We start from the raw sequence: 11,036 nt of genomic DNA, 5'->3' as shown, positions 1-11,036 counted from the left end.
CTCTGGGTTGATAAAACAGCAGTGGTTTTCTGCATTTCAGCACTGTATATATAATATATATATATATGTATATACATATATAAAATCTGTTTTTTCTTGCTATATAAAGTTTAAACAATCGAATTTCATCTGTTATGTGCATATGTGTGTGTGTATATACATAAATATATACTCTGTTTTTTCTTACTGTGTAAACAATCACTCCATTGAACTTGTCAAACTTTGCATTCTGTTTTGTTTCTCCCTCTATTTATCTGTCTGTCTGTCTCTTTCTCTCTCCTTGTATTGGGCGTTTTTTAATCCAGTTTGAGTTCTTCCATTATAGCTGCCCCCTTTATTGGAAATCTCAATAAGCTTGAGGATCATCTGGATTAATCAGAAAAAAACAGGTTCGTCTCTTCTTTTTCTTTTCCTATTCATTTTCATTTTGTTTTCTGTAGTCTTTTGTTTAAAAAAAAAAAAAAGAGTTTAAGGTTTTTAATATTACCATTAATATTGGAAATATCTTAAGCTTCAGAATCATCTTTCAGAAACAGGTGCTCTTTCCTTTCCTTTCCTTTTCCATTTATTTATTTTCTATAAATGTTTAGTTTCAAAAGAAAAGAGTCGTTGTTTAATCACCACTAATTGTTAAAGAAATTAAACCACCATTTATTGTTGTAAAAGCCCCATGGAAGAGTCGATATATTACTCCCCATTCCTTTAATGTAATGAACGTAAAAGTTGCTGTTTTTTGGATGGATTAAACATCGCTAATGGTTAGGATTAAATGTTAGGGGTGAATTAAATCAGCATCAATTGCATGTAAAAGATTCGGATTAATCGCCATTAGCTTGTGGCAGTCTGTTTTTTCTTTCTCATTTTATTTCCATGCATGCTTTAGATCTGAACTGTTTTCTTGTACAAAATTCGTTTTCCATATAATATGTTTTCCGCACTTGATATAATTTCTATATATGTTTTTCGTCCATTCATTAATATTTCTATTTGTTCATTTATTTGAATTTAATCCATACGCATTTGTTCAGTTTTTGTATATTGATTTAGTTTTTGTTCCCATTTATGTTTTTTCTCCCTTTTTATGTTTTGTTTTCATTTCCTTTATTTTTCCTTTTGCAGCTGCAGCTGCAGACATCAGTATTTCTGTTATTCTTATTTCGAATAAAACGCAGTTAGATGCACTCTCAATGCATTTGCTTCCATTAGTCAAGATGGCTAATAATGTATCAGCTAACCTAGAAGAGAAAGAATTATATGATAAAAGAGACGAGTATGAGCTCCAAGAGATTGAAGATAATCTTGGCTCATCAGTATCTGCTCGGCTTTCTCGATTCAGAAGGGATTGGAGAAGCCAAGACTCGGGTCTCGTCTTCTATAGACACTTCTGGAACAAAGTCATCATTCCCCCTCATAACAGGTGTCTTGAATACTCTCTTTCCCCTTTAATATGATGATTCTATGGTTGTATATGTGTATTTCTCTCTTCTTTTATGATTTTGAATGGATTTTACATCTGTACACTGTATATAGCTAGAATAGGTAATCATATGTGTTCTCTGCGTGACCAAGGCAGATACTGACTAATTAGCTGGCTAACTTGTTTGAAGGAAGAAAGTGCCATGTAGGAAGTAGTACTCAGTTGATCATGTACCTTTATGTGCTACCATGAATGTCATCGAATCGAAGTACTATTAGAGAATGATATGGAAATTGAGGGGTCAAGTTGCATTCGTTGCGCAAACTTCAATGTACCACTATACTTTTCCTTTTGTTAACCACTGTATAAGTGGAATTGTAACCCTAATAAGAGAGAATTGTTGGGAGCTTAGTTGCTATATCTGTTTTACTCACTCTCACTTGTACCTAACTATGGTATCAACTCTTATCTTGTCAAGAGAGCGATTTCTTGTAAGATTAACGTTTTTATCTTTGTTTTGCTCTCCTCACCCTTGTAATTCACTAGATCTCTTTCAAGCCATAGCGTTGATTTATATAACTCTCATCCACTCTTGATAATTAAGTGTTTATTGCTACAACTGTCCAATCTATGAAGTGTTAAAGTGTTCATTGTCTCCTGTTGTTTATTGCTACATTGTGATCTATCCTAATTTGCCATATCTTATAATCCCATTTAGAGTGCATCTTTCAAGTTCAACTGTATTATCTAACTTTCTCTCTTCATCCAAGTATTAAGTGTTCATTGTCTTACCGTATAGAATAATTGGAGAGAAAACTCTTGAGTTCTATTGGTTTTTTGTTAATTAATCTTAATCTCTCCAATCTCAGTTGGTTAAGTGTTTATCTTGATTTCTTGTTCAATTGACTTACTGTTAAGCATCATTCAATTCCTATCATCCTCTTCTTTCTAAATCATTCTACCATGCTACATCCTATTATTGGACTAAGACAGCCACTGTGCATAGGGTGGCCTAAGCTGAGTAGTAAATCCAGTTGGATGGCATATATCAATATACAAACAACAATATATGTATGTGTGTGTATTACATTACATATATCTATGTATGTATGTACATGTTATTTATATGCACAATATTATGTGTGTGTGTGTATGTAATATGTATATGTCACATATATCTATGTATGTATGTAAATGTTACTTATATGTATGCATTTATATATACATATGTAGGCATATTTCTTATGTACATGTACTTACATATATTTACCTATATATGTGTACGTATATGTATATAGTACAGACACAGCAAATGTGTGTTTAATCACAACAGGCATGTATATTATTTGGCTTTATGTTATTGAAATATGTGTTTTCCTTGTGCTGTTGATCGTATATATAATGTATACCAAGACCAAATATATATAATGTATGTTGTGCTGTTGATCGTATACCAAGACCAAATATATGTATAACTGCCAATTGCCAACTATTTAGAGGACCCCAGAGCCAACCTTGCAATATTTATGTGGAGAAGGCTACCGCAAACTATGAAGAAGGGAATAGACCTGAACAAAGTCTCTATGACCATTGGTGGGGCAGCCATCTCAACCCTGATAATGTCATGGGGTATTAGAGAGCATGAATACAAGAGGTCTCTCCATCAATCTCCATTCGTCAGAGAAGCCTACAGATCTGCAATGACTGTCTAAACTAGGCCCCAAATCATCCCTGCGTACAGAATTGTAGGGATGACAAGTGTATAATAGTGAAAACTTAGTATGCTGTTCTTGGAACTGAAACTTAGTATGCTGTTCTTGGAACCATCCCTTTCAGTAAGCTTGGATAAAAATGCATAGCTTATGTATGCAATGATCCTCTGCTTTGTAACTTATATTGGCAACAAAGTAGATTACTTTTGATCCTGCCTTGCAGAACATAATGATCCAAAGAGAGTTTAACACATGCACTTGTATCTCAGCCACTTCTTTGTTTAATGGATGTATATATCCTGCTTCCACCAACCTGTTACAAAATATACTTGATTTTAAAATGGAACCTTGAAGACTTTTGTTTGGGTATGCAGGAACTATCAGATATGGGTGTACATTGTTTTATTAGGATCCATATATTCATCGTTTTTCACCCCCTTTGAATTCGGATTCTTTAGAGGATTGCCAAAGAACCTTTGGTGGATTGATCAAGTAAGCCAATTGATTTTTATGGTGGACATCCTGGTTAACTTTTTTGTTGCATACGAGGACCGGCACACTTATAAGTGGGTGATGGATCATCATGCTATTTCCCTAAGGCAAGTGCTAGTAAAACTTGGTTGATTAAAGATACTTATCTAGCCTTGCAATGTAAAGAATTCATATGTTACCATGCAAAAGCCAATATTATATAGACACTTGATACTTCCTTATATGTTGTGCAGATATGCAACAACGGAATTGACTCCAGATGTCCTGAGTTGTCTCCCATGGGATGTGATATATAAGGTAAGAATAAACAATTATGTAGTTTTGTTTTCGCCATTATATAATGGCATGTATGTAATGTGTGAACTTAACATGTAGAGAGCAGGAAGAAAAGAGTTCATTAGGTACTTTCTTTGGATTAGACTATATCGCATTCGAAAGGTGGAGTCTTTCTTCCGGAGAAGAGAACGAGACATACGCATCAACTACATGTTCACAAGAATACTGAAACTTATAACAGTTGAGTTGTATTGCACACATACAGCTGCATGTATATTCTACTATTTAGCAACCACGTTACCTCCATCACAAGAAGATCTGACATGGATTGGAAGCTTACAGCTCGGTGGCTATGATTTTTCTAATTTCCGGCATATTGACCTTGGCAGACGTTATGTTGTATCACTGTACTTTGCAATTATCACAATGGCTACAGTTGGTAAGTGATTCTGTAGCTTTAAATTGTATTTAATATTTTATCTGTTATCTTCTCAGAGGTATGTGCATGGAAGAGATGATGAGTGAGTAAAGGAGCACCAAGTCCTTATTTGGCAAAAATTTACATTGTGCATAATAATAACATTCAGTGGAATTGATGGTCCTTATATAGTGTCAACCGTAGACATATAGTGGCATTGATCACCTTTACATGGTTTTTTTATTGCATGGATTGCAAATAGCTTGCCTTATGGGGATTATTTTATATTTTGATAAAAGCAATAGAAGCTTGCCATATAGGTAGGTAGATTATTAATTTCTACAAGAGACTGAATAAGCTCTGTGGGACAGAGGTGAGACAATAGCAAGTATCAAACTTTGGTATTAGACACAAGCAGTTTAATTTCTTAGAAACTAGCTCAACAAAGTATATGAAGTGTTTTCCTTACAATAGAGAACATATAGAATATGATATATAAGACATAAAATCATCTTATTTATCTCTTTCCTCACTAATGACTTATCTTTATCCTGGGCCTATAAATCAAATATGAATATCATGGTGTACAAATAGTTTTTAAAAAGGGCAATGCATATAAATGAAGCTTTGGATGCTGTCTTAGACAATAATAATTAAAGGCTCATGGTTTTAAATTGGAGACCTGGCTATCCAATCATAAAAGAAGGGTTGGCCAAAGCTTCATTTTCATTCATGTCATGAGGTGGTTACAAGCACAATGCTACAGTATTAGACTTGGAGCCTTATACTCTTTATCCAACATGATGTTTGTATCTGATATCAAATTGGGGCCTTGCAAATGTATTTAGTGGAAAGTCTCTACATTTTCTAGACATTTTTATCATGCTCTTTGCCTTGGAGTCCAACACACGTCAGAATAATGAAGCCAGCAGATCACAATTCATCATTCAATGAGTTCCATGGACTGCTATCAAATGTGTAGTAGGTCTTATTACCCAAATATGTTGATGGTCTCATCATGTAATATTATTATTCTAGCAATGCATATATTTCTGGTTGGAAAGCTTAATGTGAGGTAAAAAACCCACAAAAATGCACAAACTTTGAGTGCTCAAAAGCACTCCATAAAGTTGAAATGTTCATAGAGAAATTTCAGTAAATTGTAAAAATCTTAAAGAGATTCTCTCCAAGATGACTTAAAGAAACGAAAGTTAATAATATGCAGACTGCCTAAACAGTGAAGAATTTCCCAAACAGCAAGTTTGGAAACAAGAGTTGACTAATCTCTTTGGGTTCCTGTTGGTCGACTTTTTTTTTCCGCTGTGAGATCCTATTGGAAGGATACCTGATAAACATCGCCACAAGAGCACCCTTTATTTAAGTCGTAAACCTGTTTTCGAAAGTATAATAAGTCTTTCCTTCCACCATTGTCATATCGAGCGATTTGCCAATGGGCATTACCATGTCCTTTAACCCAAGGGTGGTCAAAATAGCCTGTGGATGTTATGAATGGATAGTGCATTCATCCAAACACGTATATACCTATCTTCAAATGGCAATCACAAAACCAATTCAATTCCTCTAGAGGTGGCACAAGGGAAAATAACTACTTCAATTATTCTTGGTCAGACATGTTTATGATGAGAACCCAAATTTGACATATTGTTGCATTTCAAATGCTTAGCACATACCCATCATCATTGACCACATCATATGTAAAGTTGATACCTTGTTTGGCTATGAAGAATGGCCTATGGGGCTCCACATGGGGTAACGGGATTACAAATACAGAACTCTAATGAAGACTCTCACATCTCATAGAGTTACTGGAATGCATGCCTTTCCAGGGAAGATTTTGTAGAGCTAACTCCCTATCTCTGAACAATTGGGTATTAAAGGAACACCTTTTGATACAACCATTAAATGAAGCAAACACGTCATCCCAATAAGTGATTTCCCAAACACTAAAAGTAGTAGATTGAAGACATACGGACATATGCGCTAACATCTTAGTCCAAGGACAATTCACTGAACTAATTTAAGTAGCAAAATAGTTTTATTCACTAATATGTGCACCTAATTTTGAATGTTTGTGGATAGTTAGTCAGAGATGAAGGATGACGAAAAAACATGCATAATTGGATTGGAGTGATTATTTATTTGTGAATTTTGAGAACAAGAAAATGTTTTGTGTACTCATGTATGGAGATTGATCTCATTATGTATTCATGAAAATTTCAGGATATGGAGACATACATGCTGTGAATACAAGGGAAATGGTTTTTGTGATGATTTTTGTATCTTTTGATATGATATTGGGGGCTTATTTGATTGGAAACATGACAGCCTTGATTGTGAAAGGATCTAATACGGAAAAATTCCGAGACAAGATGACAGCTTTGGTTAAATATATGAACAGGAATAGATTAGGCAGAGACATCAGATCACAGTTAAAGAACCATTTGCAGCTGCAATATGAGTGTCAGTTTGTAGAAGATGGTGTTGTGCAAGACTTGCCTTTCTCAATCCGTGCAAAGGTTTGTACGTGTCTTATGTGAAAACAAATCTCTTCTTATTTGTATTACCAAGGATCATACTTTGTAAAAATGTTTGGTAAATAATATCTTAATTTGCAGGTATCCCGATCGATGTATTTTTCGACTCTCCAACGCATTCTTCTTTTTCAACATTGCTCTCTAGAATTTGTTAATCAAATTGTGAGCACCTTAGCCATTTATTGTCAAAAGTTAATCAGAAGTCTGTTATCATAGATGTGTGACTCAGTTATTGTGTACATAAACAAATCAGGCAAGGCGAGTTCATGAAGAGTATTTCCTTCCAGGAGAAGAGATAATAGAGCAAGGGAGTGCAGCTGACCAGGTTTATTTCGTGGCAACTGGGTCATTGGTTAGTTCATTTCACAACGTTCTTGTTTAATTTTTAATTGTTTTTATATGTTGTTTCAATTGTGTGGTTTCCTTATATTTGTTTATGAGTGGATTGCTAAAAGAAACGTTTTTGTATGAAACTTTTTTTCTAGATAGAAATCATCACCAATTTAGATGGATGCGAGGAAGTTGTGTCAAATCTGGAGGCTGAAAGTATTTTTGGTGAAGTTTCAGTTCTTTGCGGCGTTCCACATCCCTCTACTATTCGCGTCTGTGAACTTTGCAAAGTCTTACGGATAGACAAAGAGAATTTCTTCAGTATAATGGAAATATACTTTACAGATGGGCGGCGAGTATTGGATAATCTTTTGAAGGTGTCACTCTTCCCAATATATGCATGCACACTTCTATATACCTTAGTACACACATAAACAAACATGTTCCATTTTTGTAATATATTATATACTGGTGGTAAATCTTTTTGAGAAAGCTAGAATGTAAAGAATTACTGTAGGGGTAATCTAAAAGTCCAATATGTGTTGAAAGTAGATTGACCAAGTTGGTCGTGAGAAATCGAGGTTCTCCACAAAGTCCAAGTTCTGTCCATGCACAGAAAATGGCTGAAGAATGGGTAGGCTGATATATGCAATCAAATAGCCAAAAACATCTATCGAACTAACGAATACTGTAATCGGAGGTAATTAGTAATTTGTTATGATAAGTTGGTTGTTAATGCACAAGTCCACTGCAGATGAAGTACTGTATGCAGACGAGACGTCTCCTATGAGTCACTTGTATGACATTGTAGCAGCATTCCTATAGGTAGAACTCCAAGTCCAAAATCATTCTTCTAACCACATTGAACTCTTCTATGTGGGCGTAATCTTTGTTTCCACCAAAGCAAAGTTTTTTCCATGTTTCAAACAGCATCATGAATCCTGTCAATTCAGGGCGCATGCATGTCTTCTGGGAATGTTAAAATACTACCATCAATTTTGATCAAAACCTTGATAGTACATATGCATTTTGAAATTTACTTTTTGTTGTTGCAGTTTGTGGCACTTGAAATTTCCAGTTTCCTTGATTACCATTTCTCCCTCTCCATTTGATATGTTTCAACATTCAACACTTTTTCCCAGCTTTTTGTCAAGCTCATATTGATGGAACATTGTGGAATAATACCATGAAAATGTTCAAAGAGTGTCCCAGGATACTGAACTTTTAAAACTATTTCCTCTTATAAAAAAGAAAGATATATGAACGTCTTTTAAGAGGCCGAAATGGCTACAAGACAAATGAGAGATTACATTCTGAACTTGATGGACTTCTGCCTTTAGAGTTATCTATAACATGTAGACAGAACATTGTGAAATAATACGATGAATTTTGTTCAAAGACTTGGGATGAGGTTTCTGAACTTGATGGACTGAGTAAAGAAAATAACCAAAGAAAATAAATAAAGAAAAATGTCTCGTTTAAGAGGCCAAAGTGGCCCATGAGACTAATGAGAGTTACATTCTGAACTTGATGGACTGAAACTTAATACTTTCAAATTATTGGTAACATGGGGTGAAATAAGATGCACAGGTTACTGAATCAAAGAAAACACCTTGGCAGTCGAGTGATGAATGTCTTTATTTTTTGATGACAAGGATGATGGGCTCAACGTCCAAATGAACTGGCCAATGTGTTCAACAAATTGCTACATGTGTGCATCCACGTTATGTATATGATCAAAAAACATAAACTCTCTTCTTTGAAGTTTCTAGTCTAAAGACAGAGCTGTTGTTCTCTTGTTCTTATCAAATGGTAGTCTTTTTTCACCTGGCATTGCAATTTCCCACCAGTAATATAATGTATTACAAAAAAACAAATGTGTATGTGTTTGTGTATTATGTTATATATTGTAAAAGCAAATGTGTGTGTGTGTATATGAGTATTTTTATCCACACATGAACACACAATTGAATTGTGAATTTATGTGGTTTTATCTTTCAAAAATATTACGAGCTTTATGATGGGTTCCTTGTATAGTTCAAGTCAGAGAGTAGAAATCAACACCATGAAACCAATATAGCATTTTTGATTGCTGAGAGAGAGGTGGAGCTGTCATTGAAGGTCAATAATGCGGCTTACCATGGAAATTCATCTCATCTCAAGAGCTTGATTAAATCTGGAGCTGATCCAAACCGACCTGATTATGATGGAAGGACTCCACTGGTAAAGTAATTATAGTACAATTTTGAAAAACTTACAAAAGTATTATGGTGGAAACAATGTTCATTTTGCACAAGTAAAAGAAACACTTTGCAGGCATATATCAACAAGGAGGAATATGTATACACTTAGAAACATACACAAACCTACATATGAACGTGTATATATGCATGCACTTATTTTATATATAGATTCATTAATTTTTGCAATGCTTTCTCGTCATACCAGCATTTGGCAGCATCTGAAGGTCATGAAGATATTGTAAATTTCTTGGTGCGTGAAGGTGCAGATGTTAATGCCGAAGGTAAAAAAGTTTAAAGAACCCTACATAGCTTTGAAATCCTCTCTCAAATAAGCTAAATAACCCTTCATTATATAGTCATAATGAAATCTCTCTTCATCTGATTTTATGATTATTTTGTGTGGTAAATGTATATTCTTTTCAAGTACAGACAAATTTGGCAATACACCGTTGATAGAGGCAATAAAGGGTTCTCATACCCGTATTGTAAAAATCTTACAAGAGGGAGGAGCGATTTTCACTGAGCCAAATACCGGAGATAATTTAAGGAATGGTGTATGGAATGGAAAATTAGAGTTTGTAACAAATCTATTGCAAAATGGTGCCAATCCTAATTCTACCGATCGTGATGGTCGCACACCATTGCATATTGCAGTTTCACAAGGAATGATAGCAATGGCAAAGACGCTAATAGAACATGGAGCAGATACCCATTTAAAGGACAGGTTTGTAATCAATTTGGCTTTACATGTGATCAATATGATATCAGCTCATCATATCCATTAATCACACACATGCAGATATATATACATGTGTGTGTGTATATACATATATACATATGTGTGTGTGTGTATGTATGTATGTTTGTATAAACTTTCGTTTTAATAAAAATGTATATGTTATGTTATTTATCTGCACATTGCTCAAAAACATTTTTGAATGTTCTTATTTTGGGAATTTATGATTGACAGATGGGGAATGAAACCTGTTAATGGAAGTAGAGCATTTGATCAATATTTTCTCAAGGATCTGTCAAGAAACACTGACAACAATAGTGGCATTGAAATCAAAGGAGATCTTATCATTGGTAATGCGGCATCAACAGGTTCAAGCACTTCTCATTTAGCAAATAATTCTATAATCAATAAAAAAAACATAAAAAAGGAATTGTAACTTTTTGTTGATATTGTCTTAGATGATGGAGGCCTTTTGTTACTAGATGGTTCTGATGACAAGGGAGAAAGTGAGACACGCGATGACGAGGCCTTAGAAAAGAAATCTGTAAATCGGTCAGATCTTCTAGATTCTGGAGGTGAGAGAAGGTGTACAGTGTTTGCATGCTTTCCTTGGAAGTGTAAAGAGGAACGAGGATTCGGGGTTGTTTTAAAGGTTCCACATACCATTCTTGAGTTACTATGCAGGGCTTCCCAACATTTTGGTTGTACGTATACCCATGTTGTAAATGAGGATATGGGGGAGATATTGGATATTGAACTTATACGAGACTTGGATAAAGTATTTGTGGTTAATAAAATCTTTGATTGCAAGGATTGTTGTTGATATGCACAAATAATGAGATGCCAATTCACCTTCA

At 34.6% G+C, this 11,036-nt stretch overlaps 1 protein-coding gene across 1 annotated transcript; it reads left to right on the top strand.

Moving 5' to 3' along the window:
• Window positions 1–608: 608 nt before the first annotated feature.
• LOC147867099 (potassium channel KOR2-like) lies at window positions 609–11,036 on the top strand. Its single transcript, XM_087314850.1, has 14 exons — window positions 609–771; window positions 1,120–1,417; window positions 3,504–3,728; window positions 3,855–3,918; window positions 3,997–4,336; window positions 6,557–6,852; window positions 6,952–7,032; window positions 7,124–7,222; window positions 7,356–7,577; window positions 9,238–9,423; window positions 9,649–9,724; window positions 9,873–10,167; window positions 10,414–10,547; window positions 10,647–11,036. Exons 1-14 carry the CDS (start codon window positions 756–758, stop codon window positions 11,000–11,002), a joined length of 2,688 nt encoding a protein of 895 aa, XP_087170976.1. The 5' UTR covers window positions 609–755; the 3' UTR covers window positions 11,003–11,036.

The sequence above is a fragment of the Azolla caroliniana genome, unplaced genomic scaffold (assembly GCF_043228905.1).
Source record: "Azolla caroliniana isolate FFs.n. ecotype wild unplaced genomic scaffold, voAzoCaro1.0.p SCAF_2, whole genome shotgun sequence".
Classification (NCBI taxonomy): domain Eukaryota; kingdom Viridiplantae; phylum Streptophyta; class Polypodiopsida; order Salviniales; family Salviniaceae; genus Azolla; species Azolla caroliniana.
This window is presented reverse-complemented; position numbering and strand designations above follow the sequence as displayed.

Bases quoted from the DNA above. Each gene is read 5' to 3' on its own strand.
- LOC147867099 (XM_087314850.1), top strand. The intron at 3,919-3,996 runs GTAAGAATAAAC...CTTAACATGTAG, and splicing joins CATGGGATGTGATATATAAG to AGAGCAGGAAGAAAAGAGTT. The intron at 7,578-9,237 runs GTGTCACTCTTC...TTCCTTGTATAG, and splicing joins TATTGGATAATCTTTTGAAG to TTCAAGTCAGAGAGTAGAAA.